We start from the raw sequence: 24,770 nt of genomic DNA on the forward strand, positions 1-24,770 counted from the left end.
TCGTCGATATGGTTTGCCCGAGACCTGCCCCTCATCCTCCTGGGGCCGAAGGGTTCCTAAGTCCATTTGTGAAGATTGACTGGGGCAAAGACCTCATAAGGGGAAGCCAGTCTTAGGTTAGGGTACAGTGCTGGCATTTATAAGGTAGCAGACTGCTCTTCCCAGTGAAGAAAATGTCTGGTCATTGTTTAGAAGCCCTCGACAAGGAGAAACTGAGAAAAATTTACGTCGGACTTTGAATCAGCTCACAGACTGAGAGCCTGCCAGGATCGTAACGGCTGTGGGGTTCAGCCTCCGTTTTGCAGGTGAGTGAAGCTGGGAGAGGGGCAGGTACCTCCCCGGGCCTCACAGAACCTCCCGGAACCCAGGGCCCTGCTCTCCTGCACGGCTTCTCTCCATCACCCACAGCCGCCTCTGCTCCGTGACCAGCAATGCTCTCCCGCCCAGGCGCAGGGAGGCTTGTGTTAGAGAAAGACAGCCCTTCAGCGTGCGCACTTCTCCCACCTTGAGGTGACAGTGCGTAAAACTACTTATTATTGCTGCTTGTACTTCTGATCGGTGTCCCACTTTGGGTCCCGTAGAGCAGGAGGAAGAGAGAGACTGAAACACAGATGACATAGACGATAGTGCTCATGGAGCACCATTAAGAGAATCCCCACCGGCCAGGCCACTCCAAGCCCAGTAGTGGAGCCCTCTCACGGTCCCACAGGGGCACGTTCGCAGGGAAGCAGCCAGCCTGGGTCCTAGCAGCGGACTCCCTGGGGGAGTGGGGCCTCGAGGGAGGAAGAGAGTGCTGTTTTTGAGGTAGAATTCACATACGGTAGAATATACTCTCTTGGTGTATGAGTTTTGACAATGCACGGAGCCACGTCCCCGCCACCGCACTTCGGGTGTAGAACATCACGCCTACAGTTCCCTTCTTCCTTTGGTGGTCAAGCCAACCTCTCAGCCCCACTTTTCAGTTTCTGTTCTTAGAATTTTGCCCGTTACAGAATAGCATAAATAGAATTACGAAGCATATAACCTTTTGAGTCGTGACGCATGTAAGATTCGTTCATGTTGTGTGAAAGCAACATGGTTCCTTCCCTTTTGTTGCTGAGTAGTGTTCCGTTGTGTGAAGGCACCACAGTGTGTTTATCCATTCAGCTGCTGATTTTCATTTGAGTTTTCTTTGAGTTTTGCTGATTGGGGATACAGCCACTGTAAACATTCACACAGGTTTTTGTGGGGACGTGTTTTCATTTCTCTTGGATAACTAATCAGGAATAGAATTGCTGGGTCTTTACAAAAAAAGTTTTTTTAAGTTTACTTATTTATTTTGGGGGTCGGGGGAAGAGACAGAGCCTGACTCGAGGCTGGAACCCACGAACCATGAGATCCCGACCCGAGCAAAAAACCGAGAGTCAGATACTTAAGGGACTGAGCCACCCAGGCGCCCCTAGAATTGCTAGGTCTTATGTTAAGTATATGCTTGTCAGCACTTGGTATTTTCTCCTGGCCTTTGACTGGGCTTTTCACTCTCTTAATAGTATCTTTAGAAGCGCAGAAAAAAAAAAAATTAGAACGCTAATTTATTTATTTATTTTGAGAGAGAGAGCGCTTGCACACACACACACGTGTGCGAGCGGGGTGTGAGGAGTGGGCAGAGAGCAAGGAAGAGAGAGAATCCCAAGCAGGCTCCATGCCGTCGGCGCAGAGCCTGATGTGGGGCTCGATCTCACGAACGGTGAGATCACGACCTCGGCCAAAATCAAGAGTTGGATGCTTAACCGACGGAGCCACGCAGGCACCCTGAAGAGCAGACATTTTTAATTTTGACGAAGTCCAATCCGTTATGTCTCTTAAGGTCCGTACTTTTGGTATTGCACCTAAGAAATCTTTGGCTAACCCACAATCACAAAGACTCTCTTCTAGAAGCTTTTATTTAACATTTAGAACTAGAACCCGTTTTGCATTAAATTTTGAATAGGGTGCAAGGCTGCCTTGCGTATGGATGCCCAACGTTCCGGGGCCATTTGTTCAAAAGAATTCGTCACTGCGTTGCCATTGCACCTTTGTGGAGAGTCAGTTCAGCACTGTTCACATGCGTGGGCTACTTGTATGCTCTTAGTTAATTTCTAAGCTCTGAAAGGAAAACAGTTTTCGGAAGACTCATTCCACTATTTTCGCACTACTGGTGTCTCCACCGGGAAGACTTTCCGGGCATCTCTAGGCAGAATTAGCCTCTTTTCCTGTGCTATTGTAGCTATTGTGCACACCCTTATCAAATTTTTCTCCCTCTTGTAATTCTTTGTTTCAGTGTCTGCTCCTCCCTCCCTCCCTCTCCTCTCCCCCAAGACTCCCGACCCTCTCCCGCAAGACTCCCCACCCTGTCCCCCAAGACCATGCATCCTTGGAGGCCCGCAAGTATGTCTCCTTCCTTTCTATCATCTCCATCACAGCTGGCTCTATATGTTTGGTGAATGAATGGAACATTCTCAAATCTCTGATGACAAGTCAGATCTCGGATTGACAAGTGGTGAGCACTCAGGAACTTCATGATTGCTCTACCAATCAGATGAGGCCAAGAAGCGAAGATTAAGAACCAGTTCTCTCTCAAGCAGGAACTGTCTGTCATTCTCCTTTGGGGTGACCGCTGTTTTACCAGGGGTGTGTGGGGTGGGGCTGTGACACCAGGCACAGGGGTCATAGGTGGGTTCTCCGCTTCAGAGGATGTCTGGCTTCTCGAGTCCCCCTTCTTGTGGGATTCCTTCTGCTGGACTTCAGTCACAGCGGCGTCATTGGGGATCTGGAGTCTTTCTTCCCTACTTCCTTCCATGGGTTGTTTTGCAGATCAAATGAAGAAAGATATGGGAGAAGACCAGAGAGTATTGAGAATTATTGACCGATTAACTTTTGGAATTCCTTTATCAGAAGCTTAAGACTCATGAAATATTTATGGTGAATTAATTTAATTGATTGCTTCCCGCCCCAGCACTTTTGGACCATATTATTTACTCCCTGGAAATTTTCTTGCATTAGATCTTAAATATTCTTCTTAACATTGTGATCTCAGGTGATTTACCACGACACTTGGTCTCTGGGAGAGGTTTAACGGTCGGGACTGTATCGTCCGGCAACACGGGTGGGGCTGACGTATATGTTTGAGAACTCTCAAAGTCGCAGCCCTGCAGGCCTCTATGAAGGCTACATTCGGAAAGCTCCTGCTGCTTAGGAGAGAATCCAAGTGCTTCCATGAATGGGAGATGTGTTGCTGTAGGTCCCAGTCTCTGATGCTTCAGATTGCTGGCTTCCTCCCATGTCTCTGTTTTAATCAACTGGAGATACACCTCCCCACTCCTACCCAGGTGTTGATCACCTTAGTTGTGTCTGTTCAGTCCTCCCCCTGACACACACTCCTGAGCCAGGAACTCTATCGGGAGTCAGGAGAGGTGTCAGAGCTGGGTGGGATAGCTTTGCGTTTGCTCTCCGGGAACGTGGCTCTCGTTGGAAGCATCTCTACATAAAATGCCACCTACCAGCAACACGTAGGGCATGGTCTGGGTGGGTTCGCTGCATGGAACCCAGCAGCCAGGCCTGAAGCACTTCTAATCCTTTGTCTCATCCTTTGTATGACATCCAGTTAGGGCAGTCCCTGTCAAAATAACACCAGCATTCTTCACAGAGCTAGCACAAACAGTCCTAAAGTTGGCATGGGACCAGAAAAGACCCCGAATAGCCAGAGCAATCTTGAAAAAGAAAACCAAAGCTGGAGGCCTCACAATGCTGGACTTCAAGACATACTACAAAGCTGTAATCATCAAGACAGTATGGTACTGGCACAAAAACAGACACTCAGATCAATGGAACAGAATAGAGAACCCAGAAATGGACCCACAATCGTATGGCCAACTAATCTTTGACAAAGCAGGAAAGAATAGCCAACGGAATAAAGACAGTCTCTTCGGCAAGTGGTGCTGGGACAACTGGACAGCGACATGCAGAAGAATGAACCTGGACCACTTTCTTACCCCAGACACAAAAATAAACTCAAAATGGATGAAAGACCTACACGTAAGACAGGAAGCCATCAAAATCCTCGAGGAGAAAGCAGGCAAAAACCTCTTTCATCTTGTCCGTAGCAACTTCTTACTCAACACATCTCTGGAGGCAAGGGAAACAAAAGCAAAAATGGACCACTGGGACCTCATCAAGATAAAAAGCTTCTGCACAGTGAAGGAAACAAGCAGCAAAACTAAAAGGCAACCGACGGAATGGGAGAAGATATTTGCAAATGTATGACATCCAATTAGGGAAAAGGGTCAAACTCATAGAACACCTTCTTTTTTCCTTTCTGGTTTAGTTTTTTTTTTTTTTTTTTTTTTTTTTTTTTTAACGTTTATTTATTTTTGAGACAGAGACAGAGCGTGAACGGGGGAGGGGCGGAGAGAGAGGGAGACCCAGAACCTGAAGCAGGCTCCAGGCTCTGAGCCGTCAGCACAGAGCCCGACGCGGGGCTCGAACCCACGGACCGCGAGATCATGACCTGAGCTGAAGTCGGATGCTCAACCGACTGAGCCACTCAGGCACCCATCTTGTTTAGGTTTTTTGAGGTATCCTTTATATGCCATCAAATTCACTGTTTTAGTGTACAATTCATTGATTTCCAACAAATTTACCATCCCCACAATCCAGTTTTAGAACATGTCCATCGTGCCAAAAACATCCCTTGTGCCCCTTCATGGTCGATCCCACCCCTACCCCCGGGCAACCGCTAATCTGCTCCCCGTCTCTATAGATCTGCCTTTTCTGCACATGTCATATAAATGGAATCGTGCAATAATACGTGGTCTTTTGTGATTGGCTTTTTCCACCTGCAGCAGATCTTGGAGGTTTATCTATGTTGCAGCACAGATCAGCACATCTTTCCTTTTCATTGTTGAGTGTTACTCCATTCTTTGGATATACATTTTGTTTCTCCGTTCACCAACTGACGGACATTTGGATTGTTTCCGGTTCTTGGCCGTGATGAATAATGCTGCTCTGAGCACTCACGGACAAGTCTTTGTGTGACTATGTGTTTTCATTTCTCTGGGGTAGATTCCTAGGAGCAGAGTTGCTGGTTCTTATAAAAAAAAAAAGTATGCATTGAACTTTTTAAGAAATTGCCAAGCTGTTTTCTAGAGTGGTCCTACCATTTTACCTTCCCACCTGCAGTGTATGAAAGCCCCAGTTTTCTCCCCATCCTCGCCAACACTTGGTTTTGTCTATCTTTTTGATTCTAGCTAAGCGAGTGGGTGTGAAAGAGAATCTCTTTGTGGTTGTAGTTTCCGTTTCTTGCATGACCGATGATGCTGAACATCTTTTCGTGCAATTAGCCATTCGTATTTCTTCTTTGGTGACGTCAATTACAGTCTTTCACCTGTTTTTTTAAATTGGTTTGCATGCTATCTTATTATTGAGGGATAAGATTTCACTGTTATTCTGGATACAGGGTCTTTATCAGGTATATGATAGAACACATGAGGTTTTTTTGGTTTTTTTTTTCCTTACACCAGGACCAGAGATTGTGGAAAGGGGAGGGGATGGTTAAAGGTAATAATAATTAACGTGTGATATTTGAGTGTTCTTTGTGAGGGGACACTGGGCTGTGTGTCTTATCCTGATTATCTAGGACACTTCTTCATTTTCTAAAGGTTCTGAGACTGTTTCAGATGCTTGCTCTCCAATTTACAGTTTTTTTTTTTTAATTTTTTTTTTTTAACGTTTATTTATTTTTGAGACAGAGAGAGACAGAGCGTGAACAGGGGAGGGTCAGAGAGAGAGGGAGACACAGAATCTGAAACAGGCTCCAGGCTCTGAGCTGTCAGCACAGAGCCCGACGCGGGGCTCGAACTCACAGACCGTGAGATCATGACCTGAGCTGAAGTCGGACGCTTAACCGACTGAGCCACCCAGGCTCCCAATTTACAGTTTTTGATAAAGAAAATGAAATGTTGATTTAGGGAATTCTTAAATTTCTGTGAGTTAGAATTGGTCTTTTAATACTATTAGCATAAAGGCTACGTGGCTGTTATAACAGATGTAGAACACCAGCAGTTAAAAAAAATTTTTTTTTAATGTTTTATTTATTTTTGAGACAGAGAGAGGCAGAGCATGAGCAGGGCAGGGCAGAAAGAGAGGAAGACGCAGAATCCGAAGCAGGCTCCAGGCTCCGAGCTGTCAGCACAGAGCCTGATGCGGGGCTCGAACTCATGAACCGTGAGATCGTGACCTGAGCTGAAGTCAGACGCTTAACCGACTGAGCCACCCAGGCGCCCCCCTGAAAACATTATTTTTTAGTGGTGTACCATGTGAATGCAACATTTCATTTGATCCCCGGCCATTGGACAATTAGGTTGCTTCCTTCCTCCCTCCCTCCCTTCCTTCCTTCCTTCCTTCCTTCCTTCCTCTTTCTTCCCTCCCTTCCTTCCTCCCTTCCTTCCTCCCACCCTTCCTTCCTCCCTCCCTCCCTCCCTCCCTCCCTCCCTTCTTCCCTTCCTTCCCTCCTTTTGCCAATATCAACAGTGCTGTGATGAACATTCTTGTACTAAATCTTTGTAAGAACAGCTTCGCAATAAATTTTGCACCAACTCTTCCTGAAGTTAATGCCCCAGAATGAAGCTGTGGCATTAAAGCCTGGGGACATCTTAAAAGGCTTCTGATGGAAAAATTGTTAAATCACTCTCCGGAAAGTATGTTCCCATTTACATTTGCAGGAAACATGGACTAGAGGGTGCCTGTTTGCTTGCATTCTTGCCAGCACTGAGTCTTGCTGCTTTTCTGGATTATTGCTGATTTTGTGGGGGAAGAAAGGAGTGGCTCGCTGTTTCAGTGTTCATTCCCTTGATTAGGGGAGGGGCAGAGAGAAAGAGGGGGACGGAGGATCCGAAGCAGGCTCCGTGCTGACCGCGCACAGCCGGACGCGGGGCTCGAACTCACAAACCGTGAGATCACAACCCGAGCTGAAATGGGACGCCCAACGGACTGAGCCACCCAGGCGCCCCAGAACACCAGCAGTTTTAAACAAACTAGATGTTTGTTTCTTCTGCAACAGGCTGACATTAGCAGTCCTGGCTGTATAAGGAGACGCTGTCATCTTGTTGCTCTTTAAAATGTGGATTCTCGGGGCGCCTGGGTGGCTCAGTCGGTTAAGCGTCCCACTCTTGATTTCAACTCGGGTCATGATCTCATGGTTCATGAGATCAAGCCCCACGTCGGGCTGTGTGCTGACAGCACGGAGCCTTCTTGGGATTCTCTCTCTCTCTGTCTGCCCCTCCCCTGCTCATGCTCTGTCTCTCTCTGTCTCTGTCTCTCTCTCTCTCTCTCTCTCTCTCTCAAAAATAAATAAATAAACATGAAAAAGTGAAATGTGGATTCTGCCTCAAGATCCAAATGGCCACTCTGGCTGCCCTGTCCTTGTACAGGCAGTGGAAAGTGGAAGAGAGACTGCCTCCCATTCCTTCTAAGAAAGGGGCTTGTCATTTCTGCTCACATGCCATTGGCTAAAACTCAGTTACATGGTGATGTTGAGCTGCAGAGACTGGGAAGTGTCGTCTTTATTCTGGGCATGGCGGGGTGGTGGTGCATATCCATCTAAAACACGGTTGAGGTCTAAAACTTAGGGGTTGAGGGCAAGAGTGGAGAACAGACGTTGGGGGGCCATTATTTGCTTGGGGGTTCCTGTAACTAGTCTGCGTGGGATGCCCATTCATTTTTCCTCAAAGAAAGTCTAGTTGATCTGCAGTTATTGGCCCAAGCCTTACTGAGGAGTTAACTTTAATGCTGTTTTTTAGAATTGCAATCAGAATGTTCTTATGCTGAAACAGCCATAAATATGAATTGTCATTGGTTCGAAAATTTGAAAATTCACTTCGTGGTTAAATCCGATTTGGGAGTCGCCGCTTTACTGAATATCAAGCTTAGACACACCAGCTGGTAGCTGGGGTGGCGGACAGGCCGACAGCTTCTGCCGGTTGACTTTGGAAGCAGAACTCTATGCCGTTTTCTCTTCAAGTGACTCTTTCCTCCTGACATCACCGCAGTGTCCCTTAACGAGCAGTTTCTCCAGGGTTCTCTGCAGCCATACTTCTCTGGTTATTATGTGGCTTTGGATTAATACGCCATATCTGTCGCTTCTGGAGGAGAAAAGCAGTCCCATTTATTTCGCCACGCCTTTGCTCCTCTGCAGACCACAGCCACTCCTAACAAGTGCAGGGATGAAGTCTTGCGGATCCATTTGTCCTTTGGGTGCGTTTAAGAACCTTGACAACAGAACACTTCGGTGCTGACTGTTTTGAAGAAGCAAACATAAAAACAACTTCAGTGTTTCCTTTCTAGGATTTTAGGCCTCACTAGCAATTGTCGAGAAACTTGCCTTCCCCGGGCGCAGCTCTGGGCTGCTCAGAGGACCTTCGTGCCCAGGGAGCCCATGCTCGCACAGCCCCCTTCAGCTGCCCCAGAGATAACCCGGATAAACACCAGCCCCTCTGCGAACCTCCTGATCCCTGCTGGGCCTTGCACTGTGGGGAGGTTCAGAGGACGTGTTTTCCTTCCCTACTGGCCCTTCTCTCTACCCTCCCTCCAGCTGCCTGCCTCCCCCACCCCCAAGTAACGTGATCTCCCTGGCCTGCTCTCTGCTGGCCAGATTCTTTCAGTCTTAGAGAAAGAGAAGGAAAAGTTAACCACTGGTGTCCCAGGTCAAAGTGAACAAAACTATAAAAGCCAAAAGCAGCGTTTGAAAAGAAAACGGGTCTGGCCCATTCGGGCTTTTCCTTTATCAGTGTTTCTGCATAAAGTTTGTGCTTAAGCTTACCTTATTCTAAAGATAATTGTCTGAAGCGTTTTGACTTTTGTAACATTGCTATTTTTGATTTGGTTTGGAGTTAGCCTACTCTTTAGTCAATATTCAGGTTAGAGGCAAGCAAACGAGATTTAGGGATTTAAAATAAAATTCTTTGGCATTTATTATAAAAGTTAACTAAAGTAAAGGGACAAAGACAATTCACGAAAATGCATGGAACCTCTCTGAGTTGAATTCTTGCACTTAGAGTTTAATACCAATTATCCCAGACTATATTTGTTTAATAATACGTCTGTTTAGGGGCACCTGGATGGCTCAGTCGGTTGAGCGTCCGACTTCGGCTCAGGTCATGATCTTGCGGTTTGTGAGTTCGAGCCCCGCATGAGGCTCTGTGCTGACAGCTCGGAGCCTGGAGCCTGCTTCGGATTCTGTGTCGCTCCCTCTCTGCCCCTCCCCTGCTCATGCTCTGTCTCTCTCTGTCTCAAAAATAAATAAAAACACTAAAAAAAATAATCATGTATCTGTTTATAACTTGACTTGTAAATGGATGTAAGAATTCAGGCTTTGCTTGCTTCTTCACCACCGGCAATATTATGATTTGAAACCTGTGGTGTGCAGCAAACTGTAAATAGTTTTGCAGCCTGGTGTCCTAAACTGGTCTGTCAGCTCTTGATGATGGATACGGTAGCTACCTAGCGGGTGTGACATAATGGAAAAAAAATCTAACGAGGGAGTTTGGAGGTCTGGGTTCTTTCCCTGGCTCTGCCATACTGTGCTGTGAGACCTCATGCAAGTTATTTAATCTGTCTGTGCCTCAGTTACCTCATCTATAAAATGGGCAGTAGAGATTCGGATTAAAAATGATTAAAGATTGAAGACCTGTTTTTATCTCTGTTCCCAAGCCCAACTGTGAAATGATAATATGAAGATGGTTTTTTTTCTAAATGAAAATGCGTAAGGGCAAAAGAACCAAAAAGGATAATTGGACAAGAAAGGTGAACACAGTTTTCAAAATGGAAGATAGTCAAAAGCAAATTGAAACCTAACTCCTTCTGAGAGAGGTATCGATTAGAAGTGAGCCGGTGTGCTTGTAAGATCCTGAGAAAAAGAATTAACGTTGGATGCATTAGTACAGAAAGCAGGGGGCGGTAAGGCCTATAACTGGAATTGAGGGGATTGGTTGAAAGTTGGTTTAGATTCTTTACGCTCCTCCCCAACTCTACAGCAGATGGCCGGCTCTCCTTCCCACCTACAAGTATTATATTGACAGATTGCCCTAAGGGCTCTGGACTCAGGGGCATTGCCCCCACCATTGGTACAAATAAGCCAAGGGGCTGATAAAGGACTCACTTCGAGCTGTCTCATTGTGAAATTTCAGAACACTAAGGGTATTAGAAGATATTCCAGAGCTCCCAAGGACAAAAACAGGGTCATATGTGCAGGATCAAGAATCAGAGCGGAATTGCATTTCTAAACAATACTGGAAGATAGAAGCTAGTGCAGAAATGTCTTCAAAATTAAATGGGAAAAGTTATTTTTTTTAATTTTCTTTTTTCTTTTTTAAAATTTACATCCAAATTAGTTAGCATATAGCGCAACAATGATTTCAGGAGTAGATTCCTTAGTGCCCCTTCCCCATTTCGCCCATCCCCCCTCCCACCACCCCTCCTGTCACCCTCAGTTTGTTCTCCATATTTATGAGTCTCTTCTGTTTTGTCCCCCTCCCTGTTTCTGTATTGTTTTTGTTTCCCTTCCCTTATGTTCATATGTTTTGTCTCTTAAAGTCCTCATATGAGTGAAGTCATATGATTTTTGTCTTTCTCTGACTAATTTCACTTAGCAGAATACCCTCCTGTTTCATCCACGCAGTTGCAAATGGCAAGATTTCATTCTTTTTGATTGCCGAGTAATACTCCATTGTCTATATATACCACATCTTCTTTATCCATTCATCCATCAATGGACATTCGGGCTTTTTCCGTCCTTTGGCTATTGTCGAGAGTGCTGCTATAAACATGGGGGTGCATGCATCCCTTCGAAACAGCACACCTGTATCCCGTGGAGAAATGCCTAGTAGTGCCATTGCTGGGTCGTAGGACAGTTCTATTTTTAGTTTTTTGAGGAACCTCCATACTGTTCTCCAGAGTGTCTGCACCAGCTTGCACTGCCACCAACAATGCGAAAGAGACCCTCTTTCTCCGCATCCTCACCAACATCTGTTGTTGCCTGAGCTGTTAATGTGAGCCATTCTGACAGGGGTGAGGTGGCATCTCATTGTGGTTTTGATTTGCATTTCCCTGATGATGAGTGATGTGGAGCATTTTTTTCATGTGCCGGTTGGCCATCTGGATGTCTTCTTCGGAGAAGGGTCTATTCATGTCTTTTGCCCATTTCTTCACTGGATTAGTTGTTTTTTGGGTGTTGAGTTTGAGAAGTTCTTTATAGATTTTGGATACTAACCCTTTATCTGATATGTTATTTGCAAATATCTTCTCCCATTCCATCATTGCCTTTTAGTTTTGCTGATTGTTTCCTTTGCTGTGCGGAAGCTTTTATTTTGATGAGGTCCCAATAGTTCATTTTGCTTTTGTTTCCTTTGCCTCGGAGACGTGTTGAGTAAGAAGTTGCTGTGGCCAAAGTCAAAGAGGTTTTTGCCTGCTTTCTCCTCGAGGATTTTGATGGCTTCCTGTCTTACATTGAGGTCTTTCATCCATTTTGAGTTTATTTTTGTGTCTGGGGTAAGAAAGTGGTCCAGGTTCATTCTTCTGCATGTCGCTGTCCAGTTGTCCCAGCACCACTTGCCGAAGAGACTGTCTTTATTCCGCTGGATATTCTTTCCTGCTTTGTCAAAGATTAGTTGGCCATACGATTGTGGGTCCATTTCTGGGTTCTCTATTCTGTTCCATTGATCTGAGTGTCTGTTTTTGTGCCAGTACCATACTGTCTTGATGATTACAGCTTTGTAGTATAGCTTGGTCAGGATTGTGAGGCCTCCAGCTTTGGTTTTCTTTTTCAAGATTGCTTTGGCTATTTGGGGTCTTTTCTGGTTCCATACAAATTTTAGGGTTATTTGTTCTAGCTCTGTGAAGAATGCTGGTGTTACTTTGATAGGGATTGCATTGAACATGTAGATTGCTTTGGGTAGTATCGACATTTTAACAAAATTTGTTCTTATCCAGGAGCATGGAATCTTTTCCATTTTTTTTTTTGTGTGTGTGTTTTCTTCAATTTCTTTCATAAGCTTTCTATAGTTTTCAGTGTATAGATTTTCACCTCTTTGGTTAGATTTCTTCCTAGGTGTTTTATGGTTTTTGGTGCAACTGTAAATGGGATCGGTTCCTTGATTTCTCTTTCTGTTGCTTCACTGTTGGTGTATAGGAGTGCAACCGATTTCTGTGTGTTGATTTTATATCCTGCAACTTTGCTGAATTCATGAATCAATTCTAGCAGTTTTTTGGTGGAATCTTTTGGGTTTTCCGTATAGAGTATCATGTCATCTGCGAAGAGTGAAAGTTTGACCTCCTCCTGGCCGACTTGGATGCCTTTTATTTCTTTGTGCTGTCTGATTGCAGAGGCTAAGACTTCCAATACTATGTTGAATAACAGTGGCAAGAGTGGACATCCCTCTCTTGTTCCTGACCTTAGGGGAAAAGCTCTCAGTTTTTCCCCATTGAGGATGATATTAGTGTTGGGTCGTTCCTATAGGGAAAAGTTATTTTTAACCTAGAATTCTATACCCAGCCAAACTGTCAGAGTAGCATAGAAGAAAGGCATTTTTTGGACCTGCAGCACCCACCCTTCCACCCCCCCTCACCTTTTTTTCTTTTCAGGAAGGCACTGGACAGTGAATTCCAGCAAAAGAAGAACAGAAGTCAATAACTAGAATTGAGAATATTTTAAGTGTTTTAGTATTTGGAAAAAATACTACCAGGTGTTTAACAGATCTTCGAAATATTTGGGGGGAAACAGTAATAGATCTATAGAAGATTAGTCAAATGAAAAAAATCAAGGTAATTAATATCTCTAGGTTAAATGAATAAAGGAAATATTCATAGTATATTATTGGCAGAACAGTGAACAATATTTATATCATCACAGTAATGTAAACACTATTGATTTAACCAAAAATTGTGATTTTACTGTTTAGGGAGGTTGGGATGCTACCAAATATAATGTGGAAAGCTGATGACTCCAGAAACAATATGAGGATATTAGTTAGAAATCTGAAGGAGGCTGCCTGCTTCTGGGGCAGCAAACTGGGGGATGGAGTTAGGGGATTGCTGTTTTTATTACAAAACTTCAGTACTATTTGATTTTTAACCTTGCATGTGTATTACTTTGATTAAAAATTAAAATTAATTTAAAAATGGGCATACCCATAATAAATTGCTTCCAGCTAGAGAAAAATTATTGTTTAATAGTTATGTTTGACTTGTTAATTATAAAAATGTAGAGTCTTGATGTAATGAGATTTTCTAGAAAGTAGATTTACTCTAAGGCAGTTCGAATTTGGCCCCCAGCTAAGAATTGTAGCTCTGGAAATACCAGGGGAACTAACAAAACAATCAGTATTAACTGTGTGCGGCTAGCTCATCAAGTCCTGGTCCTGAAATCGGCCCCCATTAAAGATGTGGGGTGTGGAGTTTGTGATTTGCCACAAAGCTGTGGTTGCAATCCCTGGCTTTCGGATGAAAGGTAGGACTCTGACATTTCAATCTCAGTTGCTACTCCTACTCCATAGCTAGTGTTTCTTTCCCTTAATAAAATAAATGGATTCCTTGTCCCTTGGAAAACCTCCAGACTACTTTCACTCCCTCAGACCGTGCTTTCTGGAATCATTTTCACATATCACATTTGTTAATTTTAGCTCTTGACTTAGTCCCAGTAAGACTTACGCAGGAACACAGACCATCATCTGATCTGGTAAGGGGGCTCTTTTGGAAATAACAATAGCTACTGTATATGGAGCACCTTCCATACATTATGTTTAATCTTCGTAACCCTGTGAGATAGCCCCTCACCCCCAGTGTTAACGGTCGAAGAAATGAGGGCTCTGAGAGGTGAAGTCAGTTGCCCAGGCCACCACAGTGGATGATGTACACGTGCCGTTCGGAGCTAGGCTGCGTGAGTAGCTCATTCAGCCTCTGCCGTGTTGCCTCCCCGTCTTACCAGTCCAGAGTCAGCAGGCCTTTGTGACACTTGACCCCCAGGTAGTGCTATCTCATGGGAAAACTTGTAAGAGATGCACGTGTGTCCTTGTACAGTGGCCAAAATGGATGCGACTGACTGATGTGGTCTTCTGAGCCGCATTTTCCTTTTGTTGGACCCACACTGGACCCAGCAGGCTCTCGCGGGAGAGTGTTTGCAGAGTCAGAGGAAGTGGGCTTTGTTGGCAGGTGCGTGTAAAATAGCATGCGCTTACTTCGAGATCTTTGCTCTCCCGCCCCCCACCCCCCAAAGTTACTGGCTGGGCCAGAAACAGGGAAGGGGTCTGTCACATTTGGGATCATCTGGTCCGGGGGGGTTCCACACCAGGCCCCATGTCGGATTCACCTGTCTCCCTTCCACCTGACCCCCCATCCTGCAGCTCCTGTCTCCTTCCCTTGACCCACTTTTGCCCCACCTCCCCCCCCACATTTAAATAGGACTGAACTCCAAACTTAAAAAAAAATTGTCTTTAGCCTAAAATCTTTAAGAGAAGGGTCCTCTTTTGGTGACTTGTTCTAGAGTTGTGTGTTTCCTAGATGGAGGAAAAAATTGGTTTCAAATGAGAAAATTTTAGAAATATCCATTCACGTTTGTCCTATTTCCAGTGAAAACAAGCACCTCTTCTCTCTTCTAAAACAGTGGTTTTTGGAGCACGGGGGTGGCTCAATCCATTAAGCGTGCAACTCTTGATTTCGGCTCAGGTCATGATTTCAAGGTTCTTGACTTCGAGCCCCATGTCAGGCTCTGTGCTGAGGCCTGCTTGGGATTCTCCCTCTCTCTGCCCCTCTCATGCTCACATGTGCACTCTCTCTCTAAATAAATAAACCTAGAAAATAAAAAAACGATATATACTTAATACGTTTTAAAATATTCTTCAATAGTTCTAGTTTTCTGAACTGTTTTCTTTTAAGACGTTTTCCCTAACAGTTAACGATTTTTATTTCAACCTCTAGCTTTGCTTATCTTACCCTTTCCCTTAAATTGAAAATCGTGTGCCATTTTGGAAAGGTCAGGGGCTCTGGACCATACCGCTTCCAGAGCTGTGTGAACTTGGACAGAGCCCTCTCCCCATCCCCCCAAGTTTCCTTATCTGTGAAATGGAATTAAACTACCCAAAGTTCATGGGATCGTTGTAACACTGGTGCCTGGCACGTATCAGGTGCACATTAAAAGTCTGTTTCTTTCCCAAACTGGATGCAACCAAACCAACACGTTAGTTCACATCTTTTTCGTTTTTTTGCTTGTGTAAGTTCATGCCTTTGGATTTAAGGTTGCTCAAGGGAAACCTTTCTCGGGTCTTTTTTTCATTCTTGTAAGAAGATCGGGGCTCGCCTTTATTTGCTTGTAACAGCGCCTTTTGTACCTTGCAAATGAGTTTCAAACGCATCAAAAGCTGGGTCCAGTGTGGTCTGGCAGTGTACAGGTTGGCAAAATTTTCAATATTTGTTGTTGCTGATTCAGAGTGTTTCGCCAGACCTGTGGATGCATGCTTTTATAACTATAACTTAAAAGGTTTGGATGCAGTTTATAAGCATTACTCATTTTAAGAGGATTTGAGAGGATAAGGTCATTTTAGATTCAAGAAGAGAATATTCGTAATAGCCATTAGCCTTTTAAAATAAACTTACATCCCAACATGAAGTGCCTCACATGCAAACAAGTATTCGGACCTGTATTAACTGGTAGTATTCAAGGAAGCGGTCAGAGCCGCAAAAATGCCTGCCAACGTATAATTGTTGGCACTAAGCTGCCGATTTGAGTCCGGCTCTTTAAACCTGAAATGCTGTATCAGTGACACGCTTTATTATTGTTTGGTCCAGTAATAAAGAACTTTCCGGAAGGGCACCAAAACAGATACTGTATTTTTCAGTTTGTCCTGGTGGCACGCTTTCAATTCTATTTTTGGTGCTACGTTTGGGAGTTTGAAAGATTCAAGACAACACTAAGCCAGTCAGCTGGCACTACCTGCAGGCCCTCTAGCAGAATGAGCGTGCCTCCCAGAGTCTAGATGGCACCCACAGTCACCACGCTCGTCTCTTGTGTCTGCAGGTGCACACTTAACGTCCTGCCCGCGCCTTCTTAGGTGCTCATGAGGCCTGAGCTGGTGCCACAGCACTAACCACTCAGTTGCGGGACAAACACATTTTGTACACCGATCACAATTCGGTAGGACACTTCCGAAAAGTTATTAATGCCCTGGCTGAGAACCCCGGTGATACGCACGAGTCACGTCCAGTCCACTTGTGAATTTTTATGTGCTGTATTTGGCAGACCTACATGAAGATCTTGTTACTGAGCCATTCCAAGATACCCAGGTTTCTGTTGTTACAGGATAGGCTGGAAAGTATAACAAATGAGTCCAGCTTTGCCTTCTGGGGTTGACTGTTCGTAGCCAGGGTCTCTTAACCAACACTGGCTCTGAAATATATGTTAGCTATTTTTTTTTTTAATGTTTATTTATATGGGGAGGGGAGGGGCGGCAGAGAGAGAGGGAGACACGGAATCCGAAGCAGGCTCCGGGCTCTGAGCTGTCAGCACAGAGCCCGACACAGGGCTCAAACCCATGAGCAGTGAGATCGTGACCTGAGCCGAAGTCGGACGCTTAACCGACTGAGCCACCCGGGCGCCCCGATATGGTAGCTATTTAACCAAAGATACAGATCTCCAAGGCTTTAATCCATTTGGAATTTATTGTTGATGAGAGGGTACAGTGTAATCCTCCGGTCAGGAGCCTGATCCTTGGAACCAGGCAGACCAGCGTCGGTTTCCAACTACGGGACCTTGGGCAGGGTGCTTGACTTTCCTGACTACCAGGTCTTACCCTGAAGATTTGGGATAATAACCACCCCAGTCCTCACAGGATCGTTGTGCAAACGCAGCGTTGTAACGAATGGACCATGTTTCTCCTAAGAGTCTGACGCACATCAGATCTACTCCTAAGATCTTCCACGCATCCTTTCTTATTACTACTCATGTGTTCTAAGATGTGAGCTACATTGATTTTTTTTCTCTGTTGCAGGGCAGTTACTTCGTACTACTTATTAAATTCCTTTTCTTATTGTTACTGAAATATATATGATATTTATTAAATTCGTTGGCATGATTGGGTTCCCTGTTACTTCCCGCTGATCTAGATTTCTGATTTTGTGTCACATAATACACCATTGTGATTATTGTTATTTTGTTATAATATTGTATATGATCAGTCCTAACCAGAGCTATAAATATTTGAGCCCTGAACGGCAATGAAATGGGTTTCAAATAACGGTACCCTGTGGCACTCACCAAACCAAGGGGGAAAAAAATCCTTGTGGAAGAAAATAAGGCAAAGAAGGGACCCAGGCCCTGCCTCTGAGTATTTCTCCTTGTGAAAGCTCAATTCCCTTTACATATAATCAGAAATTATGTTTGAACTTGAACTCACACCTCTCCTCCCGTTTCCAACCATCTCCTAGTCTGAATGTAGGATTTGACAAACGTGTTGCATACCTGTGAGGTTGTCATGTTGGTTCTAGCTCTGATTATTCATTCTTTATACACCCACTGAGTTAGCCTTAATCACTGTAGACTCCGTGAACGTGAAATGAGACCAGCACTGGTAGCTGCAGAGGAATCTGCATTATTCACCAACATTTTGGGGACACAGCGTTTGCCTGAGCCCCGCGCACCCGCCGAGCTGGGCTGTAAGCGGTACAGGTTGGCGTCTCGCCACGGAGATGCTCGAGGTTGCAAAAGTGGTGGCCGAGCAGGCCTGCGCTGGCGGCAGCCAGAGTAGCCCGTGTGTCCTTTTTGGGCCGTTAGGACTCGGCAACGTTGAGAACCACTCGGTGCTGCACCTGAAATCAGCACCCGTGTGGACCTAGAAACCGGCCCCGGGTTGGTTTTGGATCTCGGCAAGGGGGCCGGGCCGGGTCGGGCCTGCCGATCGCCCGCGACGAGCGGGGCCGGCCGACCGGCGCGGCGCCGAGGGGGTTAAGGCGGCGGCGGGGGCGGGCCTCGCGGGCCGGGCTCGGGGCCCTTTGTTAACAGGCGCGTCCGGAGCGGAGACGGAGACGCGGCCGCGGCCATGGGCGGGCGCGCGGGGCGGCGGCGAGGCGGCGTGGCGGGGCCGCCGGGGCGCGGGAGGGCGCGCGGGGCCAGCGGGGCGCGCCGGGCCTGAGCGCGCGGCGCAGCGAGCCGGGGGGCGCCGGCCCCCACGCCGCCGGCCCGCGAAAATGTTGGAGATCTGCTTGAAGCTGGTGGGCTGCAAATCCAAGAAGGGGCTCTCTTCGTCCTCCAGCTGCTACCTGGAAGGTAAGCGCCGGCTGGCGCCGAGCGCTCGAGGCGGCGGCGGGGCCGCGGGCCGGGCCTTCCCGGGCCGCGCCCGCCCGCCCGCGCGCGCTCCCTCCGCGCCCTCCCTGCCCCTCCCTTCCCTTTCCCTTTCCCTTTCTCTGCCCCCCCCCCCCCCACCCTTTCTTGCTCTCTCCTGGTCTTTCCCGCGACCCTGCCTGGGCGCTGCGGGCCGAGCGGGAGGGTGCGGGGCTCCGGTCCCCGCGCCCTACCCTGGGAGCCCACGCCGGGATGGCGGTGTCTCCGGGCCCCCAGCCGGAGGGGGGGGGGGGCTCTCCCCGAGAAAGTTTGAGAAAGCGAACTCTACAGGCCCGAACGGCCCTGTGAGCCCACGTTGTGGAATTTCCACCGTGAATTGGGAATTATGTGTCAAAAAGGTCGACCCGTGTTTGTGAAACATGTGATTCTCATTAAGTGTCGTGTACAAAGGAACACCGCTCTACCATTTATGGATGCGGAATTTCAAGTGATCTTTCTACCCCACGCCCCACGCGCCCCCAACCCCCAACCCACTCTTATCTGCAGACCACGACGAGGTCTTAGGAATTCTCCCTTTTCGCGGGGATGGGGGAAGCGAAGTTACACATTTGAGGAAGGCGTTGTGAATGAGTCCAGCGTACTTGGCGGGGGAGGGGGGGCCTCATGTTGGGTTCGCTCCATAAAAAGTGCAGAACCAGGAGCATCTTTCTTTTTGCCTTTTTTCCGTTCTGCTTTCCTTTCCTTCCCTTCTCTCATCCCCTGTGCCCTTCTTTCCTGTTGTCTTTCTTTTTCTTTGCTAGTAACAACTGAAAGAAAGTGAACCGGGGAGGGTGCGTGGGGGTCGTCATTTTGGACTTGAAATCGACCTGACGTAGGGACCGGACATCCCAGACGAAATCCTGCTGGTATTTCTCTGTCATTTTCACTGAGGACTTAAAATAGGAATAGAAACGTAAAGCTCATCTGAGAACAAGTTGGATTGCTGCTAGTGTGCCATGAAGTTGTAACGTACTTCTTTTTAAAAGGAAGGAGAAATAAACGAAGGCCTCATAAATGGTCTAACCTCTTTTCCTTCCAACTTTTTTTTTTTTTAATACCCCCGTGACCCTCACCAGCCACCTTTTTTTTTTTTTTTTTTTTTTTCCTTTTTGATTTGAGGGCCTGCCTGGAGTCACATAAGCAGCTTAAACCATAAACACCAGTGATGCAGGTGAAACCTGTTTGCTCTTGCTTTCGCAGGATGTGGACATGCATCCCTCTTCCCTGCCTGCGATTTTGGGCCTTCGAGCCGGCTCACAAAATCCACCATTTGGAGGGAGGAGATGGTTTATTTGTCCCTGAAAGTTGGCATTGGAAGCGGCCAAAATCATCTTCAGTTAATGCGTCGCTTATTTTCCAAGTTGCTCAAAATTCTGAGCACATTCTCATTTACATCTGTATCGAGTTAGTGTTAGGCATTATCTCCATTTGCAGATGGACGCCCACGGGCGGAGTAGATGAACTGGACTTTCAGAGCTGTGACATTGTTTTTGTTTTCTTGGGGTAAACCGGAGATTTAGGGCAGACTGTTTTCTTGGGGTAAACCGGAGATTTAGTGCATAGTTGAATTATTGGTTTTTATTTTAGGGGGTGGATCTCATCTAAAGCGTCTTACTGCTTCCTGTCCAGCCTTTCCGTTTTTTACTGACCTCCTAAGTCAATCAATTAGTGTTTATTGATACCCGCTCAGGGCGCAGGCAGCTCAGGGCACAGAGAGTCGAATATAAGTCAGCTTTTGCATTCTGTCAAAGATGGTTCCCGCCGTGAATGCGACCTGATCATGCATCTATGCGCTCCCCAGGCCTAGCTGTCAAAGCAACAATTAAACGCTTACTATATGCCAAGCAGTGTTTCAGTATTTCTATATGATTCGGTGTGCGTGTTTCTCATGATGGCCCTGTGGTTATTTCCACTTTACAGATGAGGAACCTGAGGCCCCAGAAGCTTAGGAAACTTGTCTAAGGTCCCAGAGCTAGCAAGTGGTGATGCTGGGATTTGAACCCATACCGTCTGGCTCCAGAGAGCCGAGTTTCAGCCATTCGGTGCTTTACCAACTGTGACTGTGACCTTTGGCACTCTCTGTGGATGTGGAAATGGCAGCTTCAAGAACGTCTGAAATAAGGCTATTCTTTCTTTCTTTTCTAGAAGGCTAATACTGATAAAAATGAACATCTTTCGCAGAAGAAAATTTAAATGTATATTAAAATAGCTGTACATGATTTTAAAAAAGAACATTCTAAAAGGGTATTTAGTGAAAAGTAATTGTGTCTCCTACCCAGGTTCCCTACCCAGAGGCAGTCACTCAGGAGTTTTCCTGTGTGTCCTTCTGGAGATATTGTATGCGTATAATGAGCATTTAAAACATTTGAATTTTGCGTTCCAACTTTGTGGAAATGTGTGTTTATAGGCAGTATGTATTCACCATGACCACATTTAGCTTTACAATCTTAGGTTGACTTCAAACACCCAGCTTTCTGATTATTGCTTCCCCCTAGAGATGTGGAAAAAAACATGAACACTGGCCATGTAAAAAACATTTTTTTAATGTTTATTTTTGAGAGAGAGAGACACACACACACAGAGACAGAGAGAGACAGCACGGGCGGGGGAGGGGCAGAGAGAGAAGGAGACACAGATCCCGCAGCAGGCTCCAGGCTCTGAGCTGTCAGCACAGAGCCTGACCTGGGGCTCGAACCCCCGAACCTGAGCAGAAGTGAGGCGCTTAACCGACTGAGCCCCCCGGGCGCCCCGAGCACTGGCCATTTGAATTCTTTTTTTTTTTTTTTCCCCAGTTCACTCTTCTTTGTTTACGTGTGTATTTGCATACATCGTTCATGAATATTGTACATGTATATGCTAGCTCTGTAGTGTGGAATCAAAAGTAATGTGAAGTGAACTCTTCTTGAACTTGCAAAATTTATTTTAAGGGCCGCTTTAAAATGCTGCTTTTCAGCAGTTAACTTTCTGGCAAATACTTTATGTGGTGCCAGCTGCACAGATATGTACAGTGTTAGAACTTCTGTAGAGCAGCCCAGGCTCTCTTTCTAAATACTCTCTCCTGGGCTCATCACGTGCTTCCCTTGTTTAGTAACAAAGAAAATGCCAGCCTCTTCCAGGAACCTAATGGAAAGCCAGCCAGTTCTCCTCGCTTGAGGTGACATTAAAACTGGTGAGCATTTATGATGTGACAGGCGCTGGCACCAGGTGCTTTGTAGACACCCTTACCTTATTTGCATACCGCCGCTATGAGGTTTCTAGAGAGGAGGAGGAGAAAGGCCCCTGTGCCCTTTGGAAATGCTTCTGAATTTGGAGTCAGGAGATCCATTTTTGTCTAACCTCTCTCGGCCTCTCTGTTTCTTTGCCTCTAAGACAGAAAGAACCAACATCCTCTGTCCAGCCAACCTTGAGAGGATCGTTTTGGGGATCTAGGAGATGGTTCACGTGAAGGTTTTGAAATCGATAAAGTGCTGACTGTTTGCATTTATACCCGCATGAGGTTCCTTTGAGAGGTCCCTAAATGCAGACAGTTTCGTGGCTAGGGCATTGCAGAGTCCTCTTCTCGTGTGACACCCGCAGCTCCAGAGCCAGCCGGCCGGGGCCTGGATGCCAACCCTGCTGCCCGCTGGTCCTGGGCATCGTGCTGTCTGAGCCTCGGCGGCGTTCTCATTTCCAAATACAACTCGTGGTAGGCCCTCCTTCGTTGAGTTGTGAGATTTGCGGGAGAGATTTCACTTACATTGTTCAGCACAGAGCCTGGCACAGAGCAGGATGTTAGCACATATCAGCTGTAACTTTAAACAAATATTGAGCAGTCTAAAAGGTTGGCATTGCCAGTTTCTCCAATGGCTGAAGTCATGACAGAATCGAGCTGAACCTACCCATAGTTTTTCTTGTTAACAAGACAGTTTGTTTCCGTGTTTGCTCTGATTTATAAAATTAATACTTCTATCATCAGTTTTAAGGAAAAGTATCTTCCCTTTTCCTGATCCTTTTTTTTTTTTTTGTAAGTTTTAATTATTTAAGTATTCTCTACACCCAACGTGGAGCTCGAACTCACGACCCCAAGATCAAGAACCCTGCGCTCGCCTCACTGAGCCAGCCAGGCGTCCCCCGCCGCCCCTGCCCCAGATCCTTTCTTACGCCCATGCTGAATGTTTTAATTGTGGAAAAGGAATCCCCTTGATTCATGATTGGCATCTTACTCTTTCCACAGCTCCAAAGATGTGAAGACTGAACATCTACCTCTCATTACCTTGTTCTAAAATCGTCATAATTTTGCCAGTGTAATCGCTGATCCGAAATAGAAACAGGAAAAATGGTCGACGGAGAAATTAAAAAAAAAAATACATAACACCGTTGTACAACACGATAGTTAGTTAACAGCACTGTATAGTTAGTTAGACTATAGATGTAACTATATAGTTATGCTATAGATAGTATAGTTAACAGCACTGTGCCGTATATTTAAAAGTTGCTAAGAGAAGTAGATCTTAAGGGTTCTCATCATAAGGAAAAAACGTGCAACTGTGTGGTGATACGGATGTTAACGAAACTTACTGTGGTAACTAATCTTTTCACAGTCTACATACAGCAAGTTGTTAGGTTGTACGCCTGAAACTCCTACACAATGTGATATGTAAATCATATCAATAAAACTGGAAAAGGTAAATACAAGACCATAAGATCAAGTGGGATATGGGAAGAATTTAACTTTCCGTCTGTAATAGCGGATCATAATTAAACACCCAGAAAGATTCATAAAATAAATTCTTAGTTTTGGGGGGCTTGTGGGTTTTTTTGTTTTGTTTTGTTTTACTTTTTTAAAGGAAAAGCACACAGCCCATTGAATTCCTTGTACTCATCACCAGCTTTAATAATTCCCAACGTATGGTCAATTTTAAATTGTCCTTTTTAGTGCAGCTGGCAGGCGTCCGTCTCCTAATCGGAAGGTCCCGAATTTGAGCCTCAGAGAGGGCAGATTAAGTCATTTTTCATAGTCGGCTGGGCCCAAGATTACCTTGGTTAAAAAAAGAACACAGAGCAAATTATGGTCAATCTTGTTTTCTTGCCTCGTTGAAGTTCTACTTCCAAAGCCGTTTGGAAAAACAGCTTGCTAATTACTGACATTTGAGAGTCTAACTTTGCCCTCCGATGATGAGAGTTGTCAGTCCCCGAAATTGGCGTTCAGATCCTTCTTTCTTAACCCACACCTAGGTACTTTGTTACACTGTCTGTGTTGGGTGACAGAGAAGACAGACGAGGGAGAAAGAGAAAGAGGTGGGAATTAAGGAGGAGAGGGAGGCAGAGACCCAAGAGGAGAAAGGCTGAGACCAGGAAGGGAGAACCCAGGGGACACGGGACGGGGGGAGGATGGCAGAGGTGGGCAGAGGAAGAGATCCAGAGGAGAGGAAGGGAGAGAGCAAGATCCAGAGAGAGAGAAAGAGAGAGAGAGAGAGAGAGAGAGAAAGCAGTGCAAGGGGCTGAGTGTGAGCCATGCAGACTGATGGATGGGAAGCCGTGGGAGAGGCACGTGAGTAACCTTCACCTCTGCCTCTGTCGCCTGGCCTCTCAAAACACCTGTCATGAGAGAGTCTGCTTAATAGACTTATGGGGGGGGGGGTAGTGTAGCACCCTACACGGAATGCCTTAAAACTGAATTGAAGGGGCGCCCTGGGTGGCTCAGTCGGTTGAGCGGCCGACTTGGGCTCAGGTCACGATCTCGTGGTCCGTGAGTTCGAGCCCCGCGTCGGGCTCTGTGCTGACAGCTCAGAGCCTGGAGCCTGTTTCGGATTCTGTGTCTCCCTCTCTCTAATCCTCCCCCGTTCATGCTCTGTCTCTCTCTGTCTCAAAATAAATAAACATTAAAAAAAAATTTTTTTTTTCAAAAAAAAAAGAAAAAACTGAATTGAAAAGGTGGGCCGTGAATAGAATCAGCCATTGCTTTTTGGAACCCAGATAGCTTTTTATGGTCCTGTTCAGTTACTCAGGTTAGCAATAGGGGGAATAATGGCAAACAAGACATTCTCGGGGATTCATCTGCCCTTGGGTAGCCCCTTCGGTGAGTCGGGTCTAACCTGACCCAGGCATCCTTGATGACCTTTTCAGGGAGATCAGGACATACGAAGTGAGTACTCGCAAACCATCCCCGGCCTGGCAAGGCAGAAGGGGAGGCTTTCAGTTTGCCGAAAAGGACCTGTGACAGAGTAAATGCTTCTCTGATTAGCGGGCTCACTGCCCACAGTTTGAATTGGGGCCAGTGCCAGGATCTGGGGACCCTTTCCTCCCCCACAGACAAAAAAAAAAAAAAAGTGTGTGGAGGGGCCGTCTGCCCATACCGGCCTGTCACGAGTCCTGTTTCTTGTGAAAGCACAGAGAAACGTACTTTTACGTTGCG

General features: G+C 46.1%; 1 protein-coding gene across 10 annotated transcripts in view; it reads left to right on the plus strand.

Moving 5' to 3' along the window:
• Window positions 1-24,770, plus strand: part of ABL1 (ABL proto-oncogene 1, non-receptor tyrosine kinase) — a 150,051-nt gene that overhangs the window by 80,660 nt on the left and 44,621 nt on the right. The window contains exon 1 of one of the 10 annotated variants that reach the window (XM_042914298.1): window positions 18,209-18,322. The exons of the other annotated variants lie outside the window; for them this stretch is intronic. Coding sequence (XP_042770232.1) covers window positions 18,244-18,322 — 79 coding nt within the window. The 5' untranslated portion in view covers window positions 18,209-18,243. Of the gene's footprint in view, window positions 1-18,208; window positions 18,323-24,770 lie in introns of those variants that run through there. 10 annotated transcript variants of the gene reach the window in all.

The sequence above is a fragment of the Panthera leo genome, chromosome D4 (assembly GCF_018350215.1).
Source record: "Panthera leo isolate Ple1 chromosome D4, P.leo_Ple1_pat1.1, whole genome shotgun sequence".
In the NCBI taxonomy this organism is placed as follows: Eukaryota; Metazoa; Chordata; class Mammalia; order Carnivora; family Felidae; genus Panthera; species Panthera leo.